General features: G+C 42.5%; 3 protein-coding genes across 3 annotated transcripts; 1 reads left to right on the forward strand and 2 right to left on the reverse strand.

Annotated features, from left to right (window-relative positions):
- Window positions 1-41: 41 nt before the first annotated feature.
- Window positions 42-14391, reverse strand: mbd6 (methyl-CpG binding domain protein 6). The gene is made up of 13 exons (XM_079226094.1): window positions 14254-14391; window positions 13077-13259; window positions 12098-12237; window positions 10854-10956; window positions 9996-10167; window positions 5749-8169; window positions 4281-5284; window positions 3778-3886; window positions 3462-3607; window positions 2183-2938; window positions 1964-2016; window positions 1754-1820; window positions 42-504 (listed from the first exon to the last, which is right to left on the reverse strand). Exons 3-13 carry the CDS (start codon window positions 12211-12213, stop codon window positions 433-435), a joined length of 5019 nt encoding a protein of 1672 aa, XP_079082220.1. The 5' UTR covers window positions 12214-12237; window positions 13077-13259; window positions 14254-14391; the 3' UTR covers window positions 42-432.
- Window positions 14392-15821: 1430 nt separating this feature from the next.
- stac3 (SH3 and cysteine rich domain 3) lies at window positions 15822-22968 on the forward strand. The gene is made up of 13 exons (XM_079226098.1): window positions 15822-15952; window positions 17616-17656; window positions 18217-18295; window positions 18935-19088; window positions 19219-19316; window positions 19438-19498; window positions 19663-19760; window positions 19981-20050; window positions 20255-20298; window positions 20838-20920; window positions 21137-21188; window positions 21332-21469; window positions 21614-22968. Exons 2-13 carry the CDS (start codon window positions 17649-17651, stop codon window positions 21719-21721), a joined length of 993 nt encoding a protein of 330 aa, XP_079082224.1. The 5' UTR covers window positions 15822-15952; window positions 17616-17648; the 3' UTR covers window positions 21722-22968.
- A 115-nt stretch (window positions 22969-23083) lies between these two features.
- LOC306743338 (zinc finger BED domain-containing protein 4-like) lies at window positions 23084-24820 on the reverse strand (the record flags this gene model as incomplete). The annotated part of the gene is made up of 1 exon (XM_079225842.1): window positions 23084-24820. One exon carries the CDS (start codon window positions 24818-24820, stop codon window positions 23084-23086), a length of 1737 nt encoding a protein of 578 aa, XP_079081968.1.
- Window positions 24821-26025: the final 1205 nt, after the last annotated feature.

Raw genomic sequence — 26025 nt, forward strand, 5'->3', positions numbered from 1 at the left:
GAAAACAGTACTCTTGTTTGTGTGTTTTCTCATTGATATAATTCTAACAACAACGATAATTAACAGATCTCTGATCACAATGTCAAGCAACCATTATTTTGTGAACTAGACCTAAGAGAAGACCAAAGTGAAAAAGTATCCACAAAATTTCTCTTCAATCGCTCTTTTTTTTTTTTTTTTCTTCTTTCATTTATTTTTACACATTTTTATAAATTAACTTTTCAGACTAGATCTCCCTCCTATGTGTTTTTTTTCATAGTGGTTGCCATAACAATGGTTGACATGACAACGGTATAATATTAGTGCAGTTGAACTAAAAAAAAAAGACAGGTCTAAACAGTGGTGAAGATGGTTGAGAGATGGAGGGGGAATGTGAGGCGTCTGGCCGCCTCTGATTGGTGAACAGCTCTGACTTACAGCTCCCTCCACCAATCACTGCCTCTGAGACCGGGCGCCTCGGCGCCTCCTGCCGCGGACCGACCTCTCCGGCTTCAGCAGCGCTGTCTGGAGCAGGACAGAGAGAGAAAGTACAGTCACATCAGCACGATCTCCTTCCAGCCCCCTGAGGTGGAATGACTTTGTCACCGCATTCAGAACTGCACCATCATTCCCAGTACCTATCGAAAAAGATTTCTCTTCTCATCGAGCATTTGTTTTCTTCACAGGGTTGTTGTAAGAGTACATGTTCGAGACAAAATACTACCCCTCAAACTTGTACAGATTCAGCGCATTGCTTTTGCCATTTTAGCAATCTGAAGCTTGCAAACAAACAGTTGAGAAAATAATCTCACCACAAACCCATTTAATGTTTTTGTTTTCTCAATTGCTGTTTCGAAGATCAAAAATGAACTCTGACCCTCAGCTTTTGAGTCAATATGGACAAGAACTCCTAAAAAAATATATATATAAATACAATTGTAAGACAACTCAATCAGCTGATGAAGATAATGTGGTATTATTTAAAGCTCCTAAAAAAAAAAAAACTCGCCTAAAAAGGGTCTTTTGGTAAGATTGTTTTCTCAAATGCTGTTTTTTGCTTGAAATCAATTTTTTCATCTTTTAAAAAGATTTTCTATGACATTCTTTTTTTCCATGAGATTTTTTTGTGCTGTGCTGGAATTGCTGTGGCGTTTCTCCACCCTTGGGAGAAACACATGATACACACTTGTACTGTTACTTGCATATTTGAGTCATACAAAAGGGAGTAAAGCAGATTTTATGATGATATAAAAATACTCTTGGTGCTCTAAATGTTGACGTCAGCATGCTCAGAATAACAATGCTAAAATAATAATACTTAGTAGGTATGTTTATTACATTCATCATATTTTGGCTAATGAAAGGTTCTGCAGGCATTTGGTCGAATACCAAAATACGGAACAGATACAGATTTTTAATGCCATTGATGGTGCCAAGTGAGTTATAACAATTCATCCTGAAGGGGAACATGAACGTCTGTATCAAATTTCATGATAATCCAGTCAATGGCTGATGAGACATTTCACTCGAAACCACAAATGCGAACCTCATGGTGGTGCTAGAGGAAAAGCCATCGAGTCAGCGTTAACGTGGATACAAAAAAAAAAAAAAAAAAAAATCAAGACTGGTGGAAAGTACCAGTAACATTGTAATGAACAACAGCAGGGGAAAAAACAGGCCGTAGTTAGACAGGTGGATTGGGAAAAAAGTAGAAGTAGTGAGAGTTAATAGACAACTTGTGCTTGATAATTAAACCAATATCAGTGAGTCTCACCGTGGCCTTGGTTTCCTCTAGTGCTGTAGCATCCATGTCTCTGAAGTCTTCTAACACATTCTGTAGCCTGATGGGCAAAGTAACAAAAACACATTATACAGTAGTTTTGTCACATCTTTGATTCATGATAGTGAGAGGTCTCAAGACCGATGCCAAGAGGATTTTCACTGGAAATTGCTTCATAGGTTAACTGTTAACAAGACAACGTACGTTTGTTTCCTTTTCCTTCCTCTTCTGGCTCCAACCGCTGCTCCCGCTTGATCCTTGAAGGTAAAATCACAGTTAAAACGCAGTCATTCACAACGCCACAGTCCTCTTTTATACAGTCTTTGGTCCATGCCATACTACATCCTGGTGTCTCAGCAGGATAACTGCGCTCCTAAATTCTTGTTTTCAAGTTGAAAGGAAACAGGAGAACCAGGCACTCACCCTTCCCTGTTCGGTGCGCAGCAATGTCCCAGCTGTCTCCTCATTGGGCCGTCCACTGCATCCATCCCTGGGACTGAGGTACCCCGCATGGGGAAGATGCCCCTGCCTATCTACCCCCGCCTCCACATAGGGGCAAACGGCAGGCCCTGTACAGTCCGTCTTAGCCTCCTCAAAGTATATGGATGGCAGAGGAGGCTCTGGGTGGGTATGTCCCTCTACCATAACCGGTTTCCTTTGTAAAGGTGACGTAGGCCCATCCTCAGTGGGTTTGGGCGTCCCTTGGGCTGGGGAATGGGCCGCTGCTTCCAAGCTGAGTCGGGAAAAGTCTGGGTTGTGGAGGGAACAGGCCCGACGTGGGCTGAGGGAGACTGGGGCACTTGCCTGGTGCAGAGTTTGAACAGGGGTGGACGGGGTATGATGATCCACAGGGAAAGAAACCGGTGGTAAGGCACAGAAGGGTGAAGTGGGGTCAGATGGCCCCATGTGGGCCCTGCCTTCCTGCTCTTTCGCACTGACTTGAAGGAAGGAGGTATAGATCGTGTCCATGAAAGAAGTGTAAGGATCGATAATGGACCTGCCCTCAGATACCCGCTGTGGGGGTGGGCTGTGTTCTTGGGCCCGGGCCGAAACTGGAGCAGGACTGGGTACGACTTCGGGCGCCATTTGACTGGCTGGAATGTCTTCCTGTGGGGCAGGACTTTGTGTTTCCTGCAATGGCATTGGCTTGTCTCCTTCTGAGGGTGGTGCAAGGTTTAGCTGGAGGGAAAAAGTAATTTAAAAAAAAGGTCAAAGATGTCAAAAGAAATGTTAGGGAACAAATGTGTTTTCTCATTGATGGAAAATAATCTAAAAAGGTAAATTATTATTATTATGTATTAATTTTTTTTTTAACCTTTATATAATTTCACTCAGCTTTTTTTCATTAGCTACTTGATCCAAAATACTTAAAGTCCTTGTTCACATCGATTTAGTTTATCAGCTTAAATAGTGTATAAATACAAAATAAACATAAATTGAACCGAGAGAATCCGATAAAAAGACGTCTCACTCTGTTGGACTACAGAGTGGAGGAGTGGACCGAACAGTTTAGAGAGTACTACGGTAAATATAATATATGAATATCATCTAGTTAATCACAGAGTTATTATTAGTTAGCGACAGCTGATACAGCTTTCCACTGGTGACGTTAATCATTTTAACCGGCAAAAGCAACAGTCAGCACCGGTTAAAAGTGAGAAGCTGAATGGCTTATCCACTAAGATACAGGTCAGTTACCTACCTGTAGGTTGTTAAGCAAGTTGATAGCTCCATCAGGACCCTGCAGCAGAGGCATGCCCAATGCAGAGGTCTGGACTTGGGGTAGGAGGAGGGAACCTGCTCCAATCCCCAACAAGTTGTGGAGTCCTGCGATGCCAGAAAGATCTCCTACAAAGATTATTTATAGTTGCAGTGATTTAATGGATTGCTGATACAGAATATCTGCAATGTTTCAAGTATTAACAGCTGATAATTGTTGCTGGTATAATTTAATTTACTCCAAACATACAGGTTTATCCTTTAGAAAGAAATGATACACAGAGTGGGCACCAACTCACCTAATACGGCAGAGTTAAGCAAAGTGGGCAGTAACTGTTGGAGGAGGGGGTTGTCTTTGCCTTGGAGAGAGAGGGGGATGAGGGTGTCGACACCAGCATCAGTAGGTACCTTTGAGAATAGAGTACAGTAGAGGACTGAAGAGTTTAGTTTCAGGAAAACAAATTACAAATGAAAGTAGAGAGAGAAATACAGACTTGCAAGATGCAGACAAATTCGTAAAAAAATTGAAATGCAAAATTGAAATTATTTGCAGAAACATGTGCAGTCACACCTGGAGTACATTAATTGAGAGACATGCTGTACCCAACCCCCCCAAAAAGAGGAGGACTTCATTTGAAAATAATTGAGGAAAAATACATTTTGTAAAGGAAAACGGTTGAAGGGTTTTTGAGACAAATAATATGTATAAGGCAGGGAGAAACAATGGAGCAGTTAAGGAAAAGAGCTCATAGGATTTTAAGGGAGCTCAGAGGAAATAACTATAGGAGATAGGGGAGCCTACCTGAGGTTGGGTATGTTGAGTTTGCTGTGCAGAAGCTAATTGGGTGTGGGGAGATGGATGGAGCTCGGCAGAACTCAGGGCAGCATTGAGCAAGGCAGGGCTGAGGGGCAGGAAGGCTGCGTGGGGAGGAAGAGTGCCAGAAAGGAGCAGAGACTGTAGGGCTTGGAGCGAGCCCTCAGCTCCGGGGGGAATGGGGAGAAGGCCTTGGGCGACCTCCAAGAGCCCCGCGGCCGATAGGGTTGATGGATCCAGGAGGCCAGAGGTCTTATCCAAGGTGAGGCCCTCCAATGTGGTGGTGATGTGTTGTGACTGCTGGAGAGCTTCCAAGCTGACCTGGCTCAACTGACCCAGCCCAGATAGAGGTAACAAAGGCCCCTGCTGTTGACCGAGTAACAAGGAGGCCATAATCAGAGCCTGAAGGCTCGGTTTTTCTGTTAGCCCTAAATCAGCTTCCTGTCCTGGGGTATGAGTTGAGCCTGGATGTGGAAGTGGATTTAGCAGACCCAAAAGGTTCAGAGGCAGTTCCCCATGTGCACTGCTCAACAAAGGCAACAAGGGAAACAGAGGATTGTTGTTTAACTGCTTCTGGTGCTGATCCTGGTTTTGCTGCTGTGTCTCTTGTTGGTGCATCAGTAACTGCTGCTGCTCCGATTGCTGCTGCTCTGCAAGAGTCTGTGGTGGGTGTGGTGCAGTGGCAGTGTGTATCTGTGCATGTTGCCCTCCCAACCACATCCCCCCTAGGGGCAATGAAGCCAGGACTGTTGGGTCCAGGAGGGACGGTAAACCTCCTGTGGATGACAGCAACTGAAGCAGCTGCTCTTGGTTCATGAAGGGGAAGGCCTCTGCCAGAGGTAAGGGAGAGGTTGAGTCACCGACGCCTGACGGTGTATGAGGGCTGTGATTATCCCCGAGACGAGAGGAGACAGCTGGCCCAGGGCTCATGGTTACTGGAGGTTTGGTCACTATGGAGAACTTCGGGTCCGCACATCTAGACTCATCTGGCCCTGTGGGAGAGACATGAATCATTTACATCTGTTCAGGCTGACTAATCAAAATCAGTTAACGCATTGTATACAAGGGGTCTTGAGCTGGGCAGTTTTAAATTCGGTAGTTGACTCAGGTACGTAATAGTTAGCTAAAAAACAGCATTCCATTTACAAGATAGCAAAAGCACATCAATAAAAACTTCAACAACATCAATACCCAAAAAGGCTGAACCACGTGTACAGAGTTGTAGCCATTGCCATAAACCATCCCAAGAGCTACAATCATCCAAAAAGCTTGATTTAAAAATGACACATAGTTCATGTTAAACAGACTCGAAAGAGTTAAAGTTGCGAGAGTTTTTTGAGGTCTACATGGGTACATATTTAACATATTGCAAAGCTCTCTGAACCATATTACACCAATATGCATTCAAACATTATGGTTATAGGTTCAGGACACTTCAGACATAAAATATCTTTACCTGCAGTGGGATTTCCTTGAGAAGACATCACAACATCAGTGGTACGGTCAGAAGAGCTGTCCTCCCCCTGGGGTGCAGTGGAAGTTGCTGCGAGAAGGGCCAGGACACGGTTGCTAAGATCAAGGGGCTTCGGGGAGCTGGATATCGCCATGGAAACACTGCCTTGAGAATGACTCAGGTCCATTGATGAATTTATGCTTTTAGTACCAATCTCTGTTGCCCCAGTGCCCTGTGGCGAGGTTTCCTGCAATTGTTCCTGGGAAACAGAGTACATTGTAGGAATGTGATTCTCAGTTGGTTGATGCTGGAACGTGTGCCGAGATGGGCTGCAGCTGTTGTGTAAAGCTAAACTTGAGTTGGGCAGTGTTGCTGAACAAGTAGAATGTCTCAGTAGAGGACTTGATTTCGTAGACTGAGGACGCGTTGGAGACTGCACTGATCTGAACTGAGAGGAAGTCGGGGGAGGAGAAAGCGGCTGAAGCACAGAGTGTAGGGAATTAGTGTTACCGGTTCGGCACGGTGACCGAGTCTGCGAGTGCCTGACGTTAGAATGAGAGGCAGGAGAAGAGGGTGACCGTCTGGGGCTTTGTTTATTAGTGTGTCCACCTTCTTCAAGAGACACGGATCCTGGCAGAGCTGAAGCAGAGTGAGATGCTGAGGCCTGCGCGTTCTGCACACTGAGCAGGTGCAACAGAGCAGAAAGAGGCTGAGTTGGAGGATCCAAGCCAAGAGGTGTAGATGCGAGGCCTGTAGTGAAATCCAGAGCCTCAGTTTGTCTAGGAGGCCTGGAAAGGTGTGCCATCTGTCGAGAAATGGGGAGCCTTGGCGTCTGCCCGGGCAGAAGATGATGATGATGGTTTTCTAACATGACAGCATTCTGGTTCTGCACAGCTGAGGTAGAGGAGTGCGAGGAGGTGGGGAAGGAAGAGGAAGAGGAGGATAGGTTGATAACTGTAGCAGAGACAGAGTCTCCCGGTGGGGTCTTCTGTGGCCCATTAGCCAGCTGCTGTGTGTCTCTTAGCATGCTGAGCACTGTGGGAGATCGCCGTTGCCTCTTCCTGTGCGACGCATTGCGCTCCGTTGCGGGAGGTAAGTGGGGCAAGGAGGAAGCCAGGGATTGGGCCAGAGAGTGGGATGGAGGAAAAAGGACGGTGGAGGCTGCTGCAAGGGAGAGATGGGGAGGTCTTGTAGAAGCTTTGGAGGAGAGAGGGTGGCTACTATGTAAAGTGCTGTTTGTTACCTTGGATGACTGTTGCTGCTGTCCGTCTTTCAAGACCTCCAGAGAAGATGGCAAGCTCGCCAGGTTGCTGGCCACCTTTGAGCTCTGGCCTTGGGTTATCTGGTTCGCCAGCTGAGCCTTGGCAGCCGCAGAGAGAAGGCTACTCGCAGGGAAAGAAGTTGGGTGTGACAGCTTTCCCTGATGGCTGTGATGTTGGTTCAGAAATGGCCCCAGAGGTAAACAAGAAGTCCCTGCAGAGTTCAACCCAAAACCTGGTGGTCCTGTGCTAGGAATCTGACTCATGGTACTCTTTGAGGGCTTTGAGGAGGGAGCATTAGGGTTGCTACTGCTTTGGTTGGTCAGTAAGGAAAGGTTGGTAGGGAGTAGGTGGTGGTGATTATTAGTGCTGCTGTTGCCCGAGTTCTTAAACTGCTCCAAGATGTCCTCCAGCTTGTACTTAGGGAAGTGAGGGCTGGGGTTTGGGGAGCCACCGGGGAGAGGGGAGTGTGGAGAGGAAGAGGTGGATTTCCTCCTCTGGGGCAAGTTACTTCCCATCAGTCCTCCTCCTGCCGCTGTTGAGCCTCCTCCCTGATCAGAGAGAGGGGAAGGAGAGGCTGAAGGGTGGCGGGAGCGCTGGTGAGGAGACACACAGTTCATGTTATGAACAGAGGGAGAGAGGGAGGGAGACGGAGAGAGGGGGGAGCCTCCCACAATGACACCATGAGGATGATGAGCATGAGTCTGTGCTCCTCTTCCTCCTCCACCCATGCTCATAGGGGAAGAGGGAGGAGGTGTAGAGAGGGGCCTGAGCCGAGGAGAACCCGGAGTCTCTGGGGTTTTGGGAGTTCTTTGACCTTGAGGTGTGGGGGTACGAGGTGATCTCTGGGCAGTGCTGTACGCTGGGAATGGGGAGGTGGAGGAAGAGCTGGAGGAGGCAGGAAGAGGAGGAGGATGTTGAAGCCTTCTCAATGCATCTAGGGGGTGGTGAGAGTTTGTGCCTGTGTGAAGGGCAGGGGAGGAACCATTGTAAGGGTAAATAAACTGGTGGGAGGATTTGGGGCTGGCAGAGGGGTTTATATGGAGGTTGCTTTGGGGTCGAGCTGGGAGCGGATGGAGTTTGGGAAGGTAAATGCTGTGGTCATCTTCTTCCCGATCCAACAGTATTCGCTTTGGATTACGGCTGTCCACTCCACTGCTCATCTCTGAAAGCGGATACGGATTATGGTGAAGTCACTTTCTTGCTTTCATAGCAGATCTTGCATACAGTCTACGAACTAAATACTGAGAAATTAAATTATGTCTGCATGCTCAGGAGGAGCATTTTGATGCTGGAGGTAGTTGGTGTAATTACAAAGGCAGCTGACATAGACTGTCAAACTATAAATACAGATGAAGACAGATGGAAAGGAGCACAATGATGCAGAGCACTGTAAGACTAATGATCTGTTCAAATATACTGTGTATAAACTGCAGCAAGACAAAAAATCTGAGCAAACAAAGTGTCCACAAAACACGCCTCGTAATTTTTGCTGAATATCTTCTGCCTTCTTTTAATTCCGCTGACAGCTGCTGCACTGACCAGCACTTGTTTCTTCAATCCAACACCCGCCTGCTCCCACAGGATTTGCCCATCACTGACTGCTCCGACAGCAACCCCCCTCCCACTCCCGCCTACTCCTGTAGTGATTTGGATCGCACATATCCAAAATGTTTTCAATTGAAAATCGGTCGGGCCCTTTTCACAGGGAAATAAGACAAATTGAACTTTTTCTGTTCCAATTGCTTCAAGCTAAATCCATAAAAACATGGATATGGAGCATGTCACCATTTTCCTGATAATTCCCATACATACATACATACATACTAAACGGAAAAATCTGAATCTATCTTTTGAAGGAATGTGGTTTATTGAGGTGCAAGAGACTATTGTTGATCCGTGATTGGTACGGATCCCTCTCACCGTTTGGCACTTAAGAACCGCGGATTAATTACACATTTTAACGTTAACCATCACAGTGTGAAATACATTTTTACTGACGATCGTTATCCACCAATATTCAGTAACATTATGCAATCAGGACATTATATATGTTTTTCTAGTCACCAATCTCTGATATTGTTACATTGTAAAAAAAAAACGATCCGTGTTTAAATTGACACGAGGAAAACAAAGGTTCTGTTTAAATTATAATGCGTTCAGGCTCTGTTCAGTGAAAATGAGGATTGGGCAAAAGTAAATTATAACGTTATCATGATGTGTTCACTTGTAATTTCGTAAAAAATGTAGTTTTGGTGAGAAACTTATTACAGTTTATAATACAGCCTTAAAACTATTATTGACAAGATTGGTTTTAATCCAGAAAAGTACAACCATTTATTTACTTATTTGTATTGTTGTTGTGTTTTTTTGGGGGGGGGGAAACACTATAGGTTACTATAATAAAGTAAACCTTTGATGATTCACAGACTTCCAAGTGGTTGAAATTATTTTTGGGACAATGGCAAAAACAAAAAAATAGTCTGGAGCTTGTAAACCAGCTGCTATAATCAAACAACAATATAAAATCAGCAATTAAAATTGGCGGCAAAAAAAACCTGATCAGGGAGCTCTAAAAGTTATATTTGCTCCTTTTTTCTTTCGTGCTGATCTGATACGAACCGTGAGTTTTATAATCCGTTGCACCTCTAATTTACATGCATGGTTAAGACCCTCATAAATTATATTTCATCTCCAATTTATCCCATCACGATGATGATACTGACAAAGCGATCCCACACTGATCATTTGTGTTGGGTCCTTGTGAGATCATAGTCCCAGGCGAATACTATGCACACAGCACACTTAACCCAATATCAATGCAATCTGATAGACCTCAACTAGAGAAACCGCAACGATGATGATGATGATTAGCATCGGTTTAGGAAATGAGTAGATTTTTTCATAGAAAAGCCATTTATAGATTTGTTGATGTTATTTTTACAAAATGTTTGATAGTAAGGTAGAGTGCATCAATGAGTCCAAATGTACCTGGATGATGAAGGTTGGCGAAGGGCAGCTGGGAGGCCTGCATACTCCGACAAAGAGCAGCCATCGCTACGACTTTCCTGCGGTGGTTACACAGTTTGGTCATGTCCTGCTCTGCTTTGCCTAAAGGCTGGCTGTGCTGCTCCACCTTCGCTCCCACCGTGAAGTTGAAAACCTGCATGATACCAGATAAAAGAGGATTGGAGAGAATTCTGAGAGGACTCGTTACATAATGAGAGAAATATTTGCAAAACGTTTCCTCAAATGTATGACACCAGTGAGGGTAGTTTACACTTGTATTATGCACAAGGACTGTTGCTTATCGCAGACAAAGAGCACTCAGTTTTTATGATTTTACACAGTCTGACAAACTTAATTAAAAAAGTTAGTCATAGATATTTAATTAAACACGTGTGGGGATGTCACATGTCTGCGTCTTCCAGTGCTTGCAATGAATACATTTTGAATATCATAATAACTTTGAATATCACCATGAGTTTGACTCAAGTTTACGGTTTCTTTATGCAAACAATGCCTGATATTTTGAGCTTGTTTAAAGGCACGTTTTCTACAGCAATATCAAAACACATTGCTATAAACAAAACAGCATGCATCGATATCCTCAGTGTCCGAACCAAAGATGCTAACCCACCACAGTGGTCGAATGAGTTTGAAGAGGCTCATTAGTCATCACCATGCTTTTAGAAATATGAGTTCACATTCAAGTGTCACAGAGTTACTACACCTAAAAAGTTCAGATACTATCTGGATATATTGTATACTGCATGTATTTTGTCCGTGTATGTGCCCCCCCCTTACCACATAAAAACAACACTAAGAAATCTAAAATAACATATTTACCTTATTGACGATGAGTGGACACTCAAGACCACATTTGCAGGTGCCATCAGTCAATAGATAGGTCTTGACCTCGTCCAGAGAGGATAGAGCAGTGCCACTGGGACTAGAAACAGAAGACAGGGGCAAACTGTTAAAGAAAACTAAAAGCAAACATGAACACAATTTAAGAACAAAGATATGTTCAAAGAAAAGCAAAGTTTTAAGTTGCAAAACTCAGCACACCCATTTTAGCCCAGGTAATTTAAACCAGTCCACAATTTAGAAATGTAAATAAATCCTCTTAGATCTGCAAAATCTTAATTAACAAAAGATTATGTAATGCAACCCCAAAGCTTCCAGCATACATTAAGTATGACAAGAAAAGAAAAATAATCTATAATTGAACAAAGTAAAGTAAAAAAAGAGAAAAGATTCTGCAGCCCAAATTTGAAGTAGTAAAAATTTAAGCTTGTATTACACACAGTAGGAGTTTATTTGAATGTGATCACAGCTTCCTGTCTCCCAGTCATCTACTTCTACGTTTTTTGAAGTTGGCTTGCTAACTTGCTTGCTAACCTTGGCTTGCTAATTAAGATGCAACTTAACTGATCACAAACCAAGGTTATAGCCCACATACAGTGGCTTGCAAAAGTATTCATACCCCTTGAACGTTTCCACATTTTTTCACATTACATGCCACAAACATAAATATATTTTATTGGAATTTTATGTGAAAGACCAACACAAAGTGTCACACAATTGTGAAGTACAAAGAAAATTATACATGTTTTTAAATGTTTTTCACAAATTAAAAACTGAAAAGTGCAGTGTGCAAAATTATTCAGCCCCCCTGAGTCAATACTTTGTGGAACCGCCTTTTGCTGCAATTACAGCTGCAAGTCTTTTGGGGTATGTCTCTACCAGCGTGTACATTAACCACGCTTCTCTCCATTTGACTGGCTTGAAAAATAACTTTCCTCAGAGAACCAGGGGCTCTAAAGAATTTTATTCACTTACATTTTGAGCAAGGTACAAGCCCATGTTGAATAAAAATGTGGTGCAAAACCAGCATTCATATTTCCCCAGAATAAATGACACACAACACACACACACACACACACACACACACACACACACACACACACACACACACAATCATCCATGCGTGTATACATTCATAAGCAGTTACATTAAATGAATGTCTTCAAATAGTAATAATCAGCAATTAGTCTGCATATGCTTTCTGTTCAACTGAACCAACCTACCTGAGATAGATCACGTGCCCGCCCTCCACTCTCCTCTGCCAGCCGATGGGGACGTGTATTGCAGTGGTGTGGACCCCATCATGGTCCCCACTGACAGCTTCACTGCCTCCCATCATTTTGTAGCTGCCGTCTGCCAGCACCTTGGGAAATGCAGCAAAGTGTTGAAACATTATTTCAGGGGTTTGCTTTAAATCATTCCATATTCATTTTGCCGATAATTCATTGTTCGGTATTTAAAAAGTAATTTTCTTAAATGTCGATGTCTTCATTTTTTAAAGCAACGTTAAGACATCCTACAGTGCCACGAGTATTCAAAACTAAATGTATCGTCGCTATCACATTTCAATATAATTTTGTAATGACACTTTTCCAGAGCTTTAAAAGAGTCATGTCAAGTTCATTTACATGGCCTAAAGGATCACAAGAATACTAATAATAACAATACTAGTTAGTATCAATACTTAAATTTTTTTTACAACTGTGTAGTTTGTTGCAGCTCACTGTAAGTAAGTAAGTTAGTTAACACATGCACAAATGGCTATGCTGTGAAGTCTTCCGGATATAAGTGTTATAACCTGCATGCAAAATGTGTGGGCCATGCTAATCTTATTACACAACACCAAATGTAAACGTAAAACATAAAATACTACAAAATGTGACCATGATGACATCAGCCTAGGTTTACCAGAATCTTGCTATACAATAAGGGCTGCTGATTAAATGTCAGTCAATGCAAGTTACTGAGACTTTACTTTCCATCCTCTATGTCCTCAAATACATCTGGCAAAGTGCCAAACACTTACTTATTTACTTTGTGCGATAGGATTTTAACCCAAAATGTGGTACAAATACATCACCACTGGGTGAAGCCACAGCAAAAGAAGAAGAAGAAGAAGAAGAAGAAGAAGAAGAAGAAGAAGAAGAAGAGGTTTTGGCTTGATGTCAGGCTAAAGTATCCAAAAATAGAACTGAAGCATACCTTGTCATCTTTGAGAAGCCAGGATCTGTTTGGGCTAGGGTATCCACTGTCCAATGTACATACTGGTGGGTTAGAAGCACACAGACTGCCAGTAAAACCTGACTTGATGCCCAAACACCTGAGATGACTCTTGTAGATTGTTCAGTTCACATCAGAGTAGGGTCCAGGATGAAGCTAAAGAGGCTGCAAGGAAAGGTGGGGGGCTATTATGTAATGTGACAGGGACAACCAAGGTAAATACCTCACGTGAATAAACTATGTGCTGCAGATGATGACATCAAAGCAAAGTACAAAAAGAAAAATCACATCAGATGCATTGCTCTCTTTTAAAAAAAGAACACAACTTCACAGCAAGCTGCGGCTACTTTGAAGTGGGAGGGTGTGTTTGGCTAGGCCCGTGGTTTACTGGGTGTTTAGCTAACGTGACAAAATCACTAGCTGCCCTCGCAACAAAACAACATACGAGCTAAGCAAGCAAGATACGTGAACACAACTTGAAATAAAACACTCTTGGAGTAAATCTTAGCTGCGCTGAGTCGACACGTCTGCAGCACTTCATCTCACCAACTAGCACGGCTGGTACGAGGCAGGCTAGCAGCTAGGCTAGCAGCTAAGCTAGTGAGCTACCCTACTTTGTGCTGTGTTGTCGTGACAGCTGTCAGGCGCACTAAACACTCCGCTGCTAACCTCTCGCGCGGTCGCTACGGTTGTGAGACACGCGCGAGCCACGATACCGATTAATAAAAAACTAAAACTAAAACTCTTTGAATTTGATGAGATTGCACTTACTTATTGACAGCCGTTAGCTACCGTTAGTGTTAGCCGGACCTATCCACCTTTTCTCTCGCTCTCCCTCTCCCCCTCTCTCTCTGTGTGTTGACGAAGTTTTGGGAGTCTTCGCTTTTCTGGCTCGCGGGAGAATCCAGAGTTAGCTGGCGAGCTAACGAACGACCAGGAGAATGTTTAGAAAACGGCCGATACTTTAATGAATCACCGTAGAAATACAGGACGCCACGATTCCACCCGCGCATTAACGCGTTTTATCAGCGCCCAGCGGTTATATAACGTCTGCCGGTCCGATTTAAAAACAAAGGGCAATAACGCTTCATGTTACTGCGCCTGGGGTTCCGGGGCTAACGCGAGCGGCTATGCTACAGAGCTAACTGAGTAAATGTACTTGGTTCTGTCCCGACCAGGCTGAAGGAGGTCCCGCTCCCGGTGCGCGCTTATCCAGCCGCTGGGTCGGTCTCTGCTCCGCTAAACCGTCCGGCGTCCAGATGTACTCCGACAACCATAGCGATCCATGTAATCCCAAATTCACAGTTTCCCACTGTTTTTCTTTTTTTTCTTCTTCTTTTTTTTTTTTATACAGATTCCGAGCAAAAAAAATAATGGAGTTTTCTGTTGGGCATGCGCATTCGGCGCTCAGGGAGTATTGTACCCAACATGCAACGGGACCTTTGTAGTGTTCCAGACAGATCAATGCACAGCTCCTTGATAGAGGACATTATAACAGCAGGCCCGTGGTACGCGCCTGCTGTTCACAATAATTGGTTATATACAACATACCCAATTAGAGATCATATTCCTTCATCCCCTGTTTATCCCAAATAATTCCACCATGCAGAGGCTATATTCGTGTTGCATTATATAGAAAAGTCTGTCCAGGCAGTAAAGTTATTGCCTTGTTTGTGTGTGCTTGGTGGTGTCTGTATGATTTTGGTTGAAGACTGAAGACTGCAATAGACTACATAGCAATAGGTAGCTGCCTGGCCCCAGACATCCAGGGGGCCCAGGGCCTCCAGGTTCACGGCAATGAATTACAATTTGTTTGGTAATGCTGTATTGAAGCGTTACATAAACTACAATGATCAGGGCCTTAAAGTGACATCTGAATCAATACTCTTGTAGACGGGGCCCTCAAGACTTATAGAGTAAAAAAGTAGCTTGTATCAATTCAGTTCATACTGAGCTTACATGGTGCAAATTCCTAAATATATGTGCGCCTTATTAAGTCACCAAAACATAATTGCTCGTCACCAACTAATTCATACATAATGCAAAGAAGGTGGGTAAAAATAGGTAGAGCCGCAGCTCACGCGAATCTGGACCTGATTTTGGTGACCTGAAAATGTTGCCTATAGCACCACCACCAGGACAAACCTTACATTTTCAAGTGAATCATGAGTTGTAAACACACAACATTTGTGGGGAAGTTGTATGCTCCAAACAAATATAAACATTTGTTTTTTAGATTTTTTTTTAAGACCCAATAACCCCCTTCCTAAAACCCCAAAGACCACCGTCAGGGTCATTGCGATTTACAGCGGACTTAAAAACTGATGTAAATAATCAAATAAAAAGTTAAATAAAAAGGTGACACACAGGTTTGTGCTTTGTTCTTGGTCTCCAAGCAATGAAAGTATAAGGAAGGTGAGTAGTATGAAGACTGAAGGAGAGAAAAGTATCTGATTTCCCTTCGTCATCGGCACTCACACTGAGGTCCCCAGCTGTCGTAAACAGTCAGCTTGACACATGAGTGCTCAGCCGAGCACACACACAAACACACATACAAACACGCACAAAATCATACTAAATTACACAAAAACAGAAATATGTGTCACACCAGAGCCTGAAATCACCTTGGAAATCACCTAAAAACAAGCTATAAAGGGAATAAACAAAAAGGCCCAGACTTTGCGAGTCGACACATAATTTCGAGGGCCTTGAGTGAGGAGGCACATTGGTCGGCTGGCTTCAGATCCACTGGTTGTACAGCGCTCCAGTCATCGGCAGCAGGTGAAGGACTCAGAGAGATTTACCCACACACTGAATGTTGTCGTTTCTTCTCTGAGCTGCGTGGATCTTGACAAAAGGTATGTTCTAGTTTAAAGTTTTAGTTATTCCATTACAAAATGTGTTTACATGACAAAAGCAAGCAAGTCAGTTTAATCATTTCCGCAATGTAGTCACATAAAGCTTTGTAATAGTTGAATAACTGCCATATTAAGAATGCTTTGGACCAATTCACAAAAACTGTTCATACTTTTGAGAATTTTGCTCTTCTTTACCGACTGGAAGAGGCACCCAAATTTAGCTGTGATGAGATTGAATTTCACAACCCTAGAATAGTTTGGGCGGACAAGGGCACTTGTACAGTATGTGTGTCTGCGAGTGCATAGCTTGATGAAACGGTTTTTGTTAGTACAGACACAAGAATACATCTTGTTTGTGTCCCTGTATGTGCTGTGTTTCTAACAACACCGCTTGTGCTCATTATGTCATTATTATTATGTCATTATCCTCTTAGAAGACACAATATGATAACATACAGAGCCAACATGTATTTAATACATGTTGACTGGGTGCGATAATTTCTATATGACAAATGTAAATGCTAAATACAATCTTATTTCATTCAGTTGTGTCTCAATTCACACTTAGAAATATGCACTTTTGACTTGTGGTATTTGTTGATTTTACCAACCATATAACAATTGACATATTAAACAAAGACTTTTTATAGGTACAGTATTTGAGGATTAATAGAAACAAGACCAGAGTTTAGTTCTTTAATAAAGAAGTATACTTCCCTCATCTCTCAAAGCAGTTTTAAACAAACGTTGACAGAAGTTTTCACCACAAATTGTTCTTGTAACAGTGGGTAACAATTGTATCATGTCTTGACACCTTTTGGACTGTACGATTATCAGTGGCGGGCCGTGGATTTGGTACCCACGGCTGCGGTTTAGTTTTACACGGCACGTTCATACAGTCCACCATGTGTGGACAGCATTATTATTATCGGTGTGCTTCAGTTCCAGCAACAGGTGTCCATGTACTCCTAGCATACTGACACAATGACCAATCACAGTGCATGTTAATGGTCACGCGGGATGCTAGAAGGCCTTCTCATATACTTTAATCAGCTCTCGAGTTTATACAAAAACAGAAGTGAAATGTGATTGGATGAACGCTGTTAACCAGCGGCTGCTCCGCGCCATACAGCAAGGCTCAAGGCAACAGAGGAACACAGCAGGTGTGCAATGAGAAAATAAGCTAATAGGGAAAAAATATTTTAATACATGTAGTGCATTTGTGAAAAACAATCAAACTATAAAATAGCTATAACTTTTAATTATAACAACAACAAAATGATAACACTTTTTTTTAAATAAAAAATTCAAATTTAAACTTTGTGATTCTGTTTAGGCCAGCAGAGAAGGCTTAGCAGGCCCTGACGGCCCGCCACTGACGATTATTACGTCTATTTAACCTCTTCTGTTGATGAGTGGACTAGTTTTTATTCTGTAATGTATTGTTTTAGTTTTGTAGTCTGTATGAAATCAACATGCACTTAATGTTTACCTTTGCCGCCATCTTGGCCAGATCATCATTGTTAAAGAGATTTTATTTTAATTGGTTTCATCTAATTAAATAAAGCTTAATCCACTATCCTACTGATCTGCACTGATCTTGCATGACAATAATTTGCTTCGGAAAATACAAATAAATACATATGTATATTTATCTTTTTAGGTGGGGCAGTAGTGACTTTATCCACCAAACAACATGGACCAGTGAGTATATTTTCATTTCCTGTAATAAGTTAAATTACTTCTACAATACAAATGTAATGCTTGCCATACTTTTCCTGCTTGTACGCCTTCTCCATAAGTCTCAGTTTAAAAACTAGTGAGCTAAATGTTACAACAAACACAACAAAATACACAAACGCCTCCTAATCAACATGGTCTTCCTTTATAGTATATTCAAATACAAAAATGATAAAGCAACGACATGTTCATTTGAGAAAATGTGTCATGAGTCTCCCAGAATAAATAATCAAGACTCAACTATTTTGAGGTGTATGGCAATTTGATATTGGCACAAAGCATGTCGGTTACATCAGGTCACTCTATGAGGTTACACACTACCCATTTTAACCCAACTTTAAAATGTCCTATTTAAGCTTTTAAGAGAGAGAGAGAGAGAGAGAGAGAGAGAGAGAGAGAGAGAGAGAGAGAGAGAGAGAGAGTGAGACTTTTCACAGGAAGGTATTGATATACATATCACGAGTCAGATAATTTGATCTAACTCGTGGCTTTGTGTTTCTTTTCTTTGTGTGTGTGCGTGTCAGGGAGGATGACAAAAACTCGGTTGATATCCATGACAACCCTCCAGCTCCTGAAAACGTAGTGAGAGAGGAAGGAGACACTGTGAGTTACAGGGCCATCTTAGCCCCCCACTGTTAGCAGTGTCATTCCTGGGCTAGTTTAAAATAGCCACCAGCTGGGACAGGAACGCAGCGCAGCGTCCATTGAGTTTGAAGTTGAATTTAAGTCTTTCTGTCTTCCATCCCCCGAAGAATGAAGTAACAATGCTGGCTGCTCTGTGAAGGACATATAGTTAGAAAACACTTTAAACCCAAACATCACGTGACTGTATTTGCACATTTTTTGTCAAATCCAATGAAAGGGTTCTTTTTTCTCTCTTTGAGATGCACAATTGAATGAGAGTCTTCACTCAGTTTGACTTAGGCTGTGTAGTTTTTTTGCCAAATTCAAACGTGCGTACAAATCATATTGACTGTGGACTGGTCATTTGTTTTGGTGGGTACATTATTTTTCAAACAAACAATTTACATAGCAACAACACTCTACTTAATGGATTGGACTTCATGATTTCAAACAACGGACATATAAAATGGAGAAAAGTGAGCGACACAAGAGCAAGAAAACTTGTCTAAAGATATTTCATAATCACTATCTTAATCATAATCAAATTATTTACCCCTGCAGGCAATCAAAACAGGCATCAAAACGTGGTGTTTTTAAAATAACCCTTTGTGTGTCCAGGTCTATTTCATATATGATGAGGAAGTGGAGGTGGAGGAGAAAGAACCAGAACCTCCTCCTCCTGTAGTCCGGTTCAACGACAAACCCCACAAGTTCAAGGACCACTATTGCAAAAAACCCAAGTTCTGCGACGTCTGCGCTCGCATGATAGTCTGTATGTATTGGTAATTATGTCAAGAAAACATACGCAAAAACGTCAACGTTACATTATGCTGTCTTACACATGTGATTTTCTTTTCTACATATAATGCTTCATATTGGCTGTTCTAATGTTTATTTTTCAGTGAACAACAAGTTTGCTCTGAGGTGTAAAAACTGCAAGACCAACATCCACCATGCATGTCAGTCCTATGTCGAGTTCCAGAAGTGCTTTGGCAAAATTGTGAGTCCTGTTCCCTCTCTCTAAAGAACAGATTCCCATGACCTTACCCCTGGTGGGACAGATATTCATAAGTAAAATGGTTGGAAGTAGTGAAACAAAATGCTCTATTTGTTTCCTGCAGCCACCTGGCTTCAGACGGGCCTACAGCTCCCCGCTGTACACCAGTGACATACCAGATCCAAGTGAGTCCACCGGATAACAGCATGTGTCGTGGCTATCTGGTTTCCTAACCTTTTTATATTAATTTATTGTCTGTGAAAGAATACAGCCTATTTGTGAAAGTGTGTAATTTAGTTAGCAGTACTTTAATTTAATAATCCGGTCAACTAACTTTGTCCGTAACCAGACAACCCGAACCGGAACGACCCTGTCTTTGACACCCTGCGGGTCGGTGTCATTATGGCAAATAAGGAGCGCAAAAAGAATGAAAATGACAAGAAAAATGTGAGTGTGTATTAAACTTGTAATCAAACTGCAAAACCTAAAATCCTCTGATAAAACTTCTACATCTTTCACTCATTCATTCAATTTGCCTAACGCCAGCAGAGGACATTTTTAAGTAGGAATCCAGACATAAATGTATTAAAGAATTAAAATAATGTTTTGAAAAGATATGAAATATGATATTTGTGGACAGTTGTGATAAACACCATTTTTTTTCTAGATGATGATGATGATGGAGGAAGAAGAAGAGGAGAACCAACAGCCCAAAGAGAATGAGGAGGGTGGAGAAGGTAAGGAGTTCTCTGTGGTGTAGACTGTAGACCACACACCAGAAAATAAATATTCTTAAAAATAAGAACTTGTGCATATTTCTATATCCAAAATAAAATGAATCTAAATCTAAATACTACAGTACAAGTTACATACAAAGTGACTGGGTCCATCATCAAAAGCGAAGGATTTGTTGGTGACTGTGATGTCTGATGTTCCTACAGGGAAGCCTGATGATAAGAAAGAGAAAGACAAAGCAGATGACAAGGTCAGAAAACATGTCAACAAAACAATGTTACTTTCAAGCAGCTTAAAGCAACAATACTTCAGTAACTACGTTTGCTGAAGTATTGTAGTATAATTTTTAGCATTTCATTTTCATGCTACTTTAAACTTCCACTCCACAAAACCTCAGAGGCAAATATTGTATGTTTTACTCCACTATATTTATTTTAAAGCTTCACTTATTTGTTTCCTTGCACATTTAGATCATTGATATAAAACACAAGTTAAGTGATAAATCCATCAATGCCGTGATATCTTTTATATTATTCTGAAATGGGCCAGTCTTTGTGCGGAGTTGCTTTTGGTATTTCAAGACTTTTACTTTCGTACATTTTTGAATGCAGGACTTTTACTTCAGTACTTTTACACTGTAGTACTACTTTAAGCCAATTACAAGTTCTACATACGTCTTCCACCACTGACCTTAAAGTACTGCCCTGTTCCTGTAATACTGTATGTGTACATGCATTTTTTATAAATCTGTTGTCACATGCAGTAGCATCGGTGCTGTTTTGTCAACAGAGCAAAGGTACCTTCTCCCAGACCCACTACTACCTGGCTCTCTACCGCTTCAAGGCCATAGAGAAAGACGACCTCGACTTCCAGTATGTTTGAAAGACGCCTATAATTCCCAGCATACATTTATTAAATATATATATATATATATATATATATATATATATATATATATATATATATATATATATATATATATATATATATCATAGCTTATTCAAACATACCTGATATTTTTTATATTGAAATGTACTTGTTGACCAGAAAAGCAGCAATAAATTAAATGTATTGTGTTTGTGTATCAGCCCTGGTGATCGGATCACAGTACTGGATGACTCCAATGAAGAGTGGTGGAGGGTGAGTTGAACTTCATCATCTCTCGATTCTTTTAGCTTTCACCTTTAAATGTGCCGTTTGCAGGAAACCAGTTTCAGTCGTGTCCTTTTTTGGTCTCATTTCCTGTGGAGGATGAACTCAAAGTCTGCTCTCTCTATTTTCAGGGAAAGATGGGGGAGAAGTCGGGCTACTTCCCCACCAACTACCTCATAAAAGTGCGTGCATCGGAAAGAGTTTTCAAGGTGTTACGTTCCTTTGTAGGAAACAGAGAAATGGGACAAATCACACTGAAGAAAGATCAGGTAACTGCACTGATGTGATCAACATCTCTCTAGAAGTTTGTTTTTGCACATGGTCAGTCTGTAAAGGACTTTAAGAGGAGGATGTATCAAGTCAATACTCCTGCTGAGATGTTTAGTTTTAGCTGTTGTCACTGTGTGTTTCAGATCGTTGTGAAGAAAGGAGATGAGAAAGGCGGCTACTTGAAGGTCAGCACTGGACGCAAGCTGGGCTACTTCCCTGCTGATCTGCTGGAGGAGATCACTGTAACATAAAAAACAAAATACACAACTTGCACTGAAAGAGCCAACAACACACTTTAAACATCAGCACAAGTGACGTCACTGTTCTGGAGAGCCGACTGATCTTTCAGCGCCTTTCTATATTTGTTACCTATTGAAGTATGAAAATGTTGTCTGTAACAGCTGAAGCGTATTTGCTGTGATTTATTTGTGACTTTAACACAAAGTAAAGCAGAAGGGATGATTAAGGCATATAGGTTGAAAGAGACAGTCAGGTGATGTATTGTCTTTGTTGTGAACAGCATGGTAAGAAAAATGCTTCGGATGCTTTACCCTTTAATTATAGCAGCGTCAAAGAGAAGTAGAGACAACCAGAGCCTTGCACACATAATCAATGCCGTAATTGATATGAGACAATTAACATTGAAGATTGAACAAATGCATCAATATATTTCTAAATCAATTTGACCATTTTGTGTGGAAAATGAGAGTTCCTGTTACATCTCACAGAATATTAGTTAAGTTTGGCCAAAACAAAACCTTTGACTGCCATTCATTGAACTTTGTTTTTGTTTTACCAGCTATAATTTTAAAAAAAACATGAATTTAGCTATTTATTCACATTTAACGTCACTGCTAATTAACCAGTTCCTCTGCTTATTTAGTCATGATCCATTAATTTATCCTTTAAAAAAATAGTGAAGTAAATAGAGACTTCAAAGTCATTTCAACATGTACATAGCTTTGTAATAACAAATAAAGTAAACTTTCCTAGATTGGGCTTGTTTTCACATGTGAGCCGATAGAGAAGCGATATGAAAACAAAGTCTGTATAAACCAGCAATGCTGCTCCAAATGGTTTGCACTAATTGCTACTGATGAAATTAGACGAATGTTTGAAGTATAAATGTTTTAAATAATAAACCTGAAGTGCACTTATAAACTCCCTATACAACTTTCTTTCAAATGTTTCCAAAAAGGCAACAAACGAGGAGACGGAGAGAGATGCACACGGGCCTCTATTCGTGGTTTAATGCATGGGGCGGTCATGTAGTATGTTCAGTGTAGTAGCACTTCTTACTGTGGCAGGATAAGTTATCTTTGGCTTTGAGTTTTAGTTCACATCATATCCTGCATTTATCTCCGGACAGAAAATATGACCCAGTAGTAATTATCCTCAAGGATATAAAACGCATCAATATATATTTTCCTCCAAACTCTCTTTGACATCTGTTGTCCTCCCTCAATGTAAAATATAATAAATATGTTTTTTCCCTGCTCATGTCAGTTTCTATATTTCTACAAACGTAATTCAAGGTTTCAACAACGACATGTCAAACAGAGCAGCACCTGTAAGACAAAGAAATCTTCACGACAAGACAGCAGAACAAAATGCTAATGAAATTTCACGAAGTTGTATTTGGTGAAAACCAGCTGCGGCACATCGACAGGGAGAAGTCTGTAATCTGGAGCAACAACATCCTCTCCGGTTCTCAAGAGCCTCTCGGAGGAGACACTCGTCGGTGGGCAGGCCAAATATTTGACTGCCACTCGAGCCAGTGCTGGATGTTGTGCCATCTTTGCTGACCAGTATGAAGACACCGGGTCAGAGGCCAGAGACTGTGGGCTGCTCTCCGCTAGGTAGGTCTCTAAACTGAGCGATGTCACCGTCTTCGATAAAGATGCTGCGTTATTCGCTACAAGACTCTGCATTGCACCCCAGAAAAGGCTTGTTGGCTTGCTGCTGGTGTCCTCCGATTCTGACGCCACGCTTGATGAAGAGCCAGCTTCACCTGCGGAAAGCATCCGGTCCTGCTCCAGCAACTCCTCGACCTCCACCGCCACGGCGGCTTTCAGCCTCTCAAAGTCCAGCTGGCTGAGCAGCGCCATGGGCATGATCTTAAATCGTGGGTCCAGGAGCGTGGCTTTAAAATAAGTGTTGGTGGGCGTTTCAAAGACATGTTGAAAGTGTTCTTCGAGGTGGCTCTGCAGTAAACCAACCAGCTTGCGAGTCACTAACAGATCGCGCACGTCCTTATTTGCGATGAGTTCGTTGAGCGCCGCTCTGAGGGCCTGGATGCATGGAATCACAGAGGAAATAGACGCATCATCTTGGCACACTGTGCGCGTTGCTTCCTCAAATGGCTCCAGCACTTTGACAATGGCCTCCATCAAAGTCCACTGGGGCTGCGCGATAGACTCACCGAGGTCCACCTCTGCCGACATGTCAATCAGCGCCTTCTTCTGCTCCAGCAGGCGCTGCAGCATGAACAGCACGGTGTTCCACCTGGTCGGCACATCGTGAGTCAAGGCCGCCTCAGCAAGTCCCAGTCGCTCCTGCACCTCGTGCAGCTTAGCTATGGCTTTGTTCGACATGTGTACAGTGTTGGTAATTCTCCGAGCCGTGTTGATCACGGTGACCACACCGTGGCACTCTTCGATAGCCCCTGTCACGATCAAGTGTATGGAGTGAGCCATGCATCGAATGTGCTCAAAGCCACTGCTCGACATGGCTTTCACAATATTGCTCGTGTTGTTGGTGACTAAAATCCCGACAGAAAATCTGTGTGGAACCACAGCTTGCCACTCTTCCACAAGGCCCAGGAGGTGTTGCAGGATTTCTGCTGGCGTGTACTCTGTGTCGATGACCTTCATGCCGAGCAACGCACCGGCGCGTTTGTGTGTCACGGCCCCACCACCTGACATGTGCTGTACAAACCAATGTCCTGTGAGAGAAAGGTAGGAGCTGGTGGAGAACTTCCTGGTCCAGATGTCGGCCGTGAAGTGCACAACATTGCCCTCCACGTTCACGAGGCTCTCTCTCACTTTAGATGTTACTCTTTGGTGAAGCCGTGGAACAACTTTGCTACTGAAGTGGATGGCTGCTGGGAGGGTGTAATGCGGTGCCACCACTTTCATGAGTTTATGGAACCCCTGGTTCTCCACGAACGAATACGGCAACAAATCCATGCTGATCATTTCCCCCACGCTGTCGGTGATCGTCTGGGTCATCGTGCGGCTTGGTCGATCGTGGGCTTCGGGTGCGTGAGCGGGAGCTGCTGAGCTCGGCTGCGACCTCCTGCTGCTCTGAGTGCCACGGATGCCTGCCACGTTGCGATGCTTGTAATACATATGGTTGTGCATGTTACTGGTGGTTAGATGTCCTAAATTCTTGCCTCTGCCCACAACTCTCTTGCATATATTGCACGCAACCTTCGTCACGTCGTCGTCACAGATAGAAAAATATTTCCAGATTGCACTCTTCTTTCTCCTTTGCTGTTTTGTTGTTGAGGTGTCACCCACTTCTTGTTGTTGGTCACGTGCAGCAGCAGCAACAGCATGGTCACAGTCTGCTGTGTCTTCAATCTTAACAGTATCACGAGCATCCATGACTAACTTCTGAATGATCTGCAGTTTACAGGATAACACGATTTTACCCTCGGACCTATCTCAGCTAGTCGAGTCATACATCTGCTCCTCCTCTGGTCCACCTGACTTATTCGTCCACGAGTTGTTGTTGTTGTTGTTGTTGTTTCCCTCCAGCATATAAACGCTCCTCCTCCTTCACCAGCTGGCACACGGGACGAACGGCTGCGACGCCACTTGAGTGTCAGCGATGTACACAATAGATCCACGGACGACCCAAAGCGACTCCCTTGTAACCTGAGTGGATGAACAGCGTCGTGTATTTATTTTTGCTGCTTCTTTTTCTTCTTCTTCTTCTTCTTCTTCTTCTTCTTCTTCTTCTTCTTCTTCTTCTTCGTCCTTCAATTTCCTGCATATTTTACGCCGCTGGTATGTTGCTGCCCCCACAGGCCACGTGGCGAAATGCAGCTCCTCCTTCACAGACCATAAAGTCATGCTTACAGCTCGGTGTTTTACATTTTGGTGGAATTCCTCCTAAAAAAAAATCTGCATTTTGATGTTGGCATTTCACAACAAAAAAATGGGTTTCTGTTAGACGGGAATATACGTGTCTTCTGTTGTTATTGCTTGATCATGAGGCGATACACAACAGTATTATTTGCATGATATTTCGAGATGAACTCGGCATTTGTGTCACTAAAACTGGAAGACAAAACTATGAAAACCTGAGTGGGAAGTTGAAATGCACTAATTCATTATTGTGGTTTGGGTTAATTTGTAAGAGGCGCCCTCTCGTGGTCAAGTAGAGCAACTGTTTTAAAGCAGGTCTTCTCAAAGGACTGCTTCACTGTTTGAGAGGGAGGCAGATAGATTTAAACTGAAGGAAATGAAAGAGGAAATACATAAAATAACAGAGAAAACAGAGGCAGTGGCGACTAAGAAGCAGTTCTCAGCGATGTATTTATACGAGT

Source organism: Taurulus bubalis (genome assembly GCF_910589615.1).
Source record: "Taurulus bubalis genome assembly, chromosome: 11".
In the NCBI taxonomy this organism is placed as follows: Eukaryota; Metazoa; Chordata; class Actinopteri; order Perciformes; family Cottidae; genus Taurulus; species Taurulus bubalis.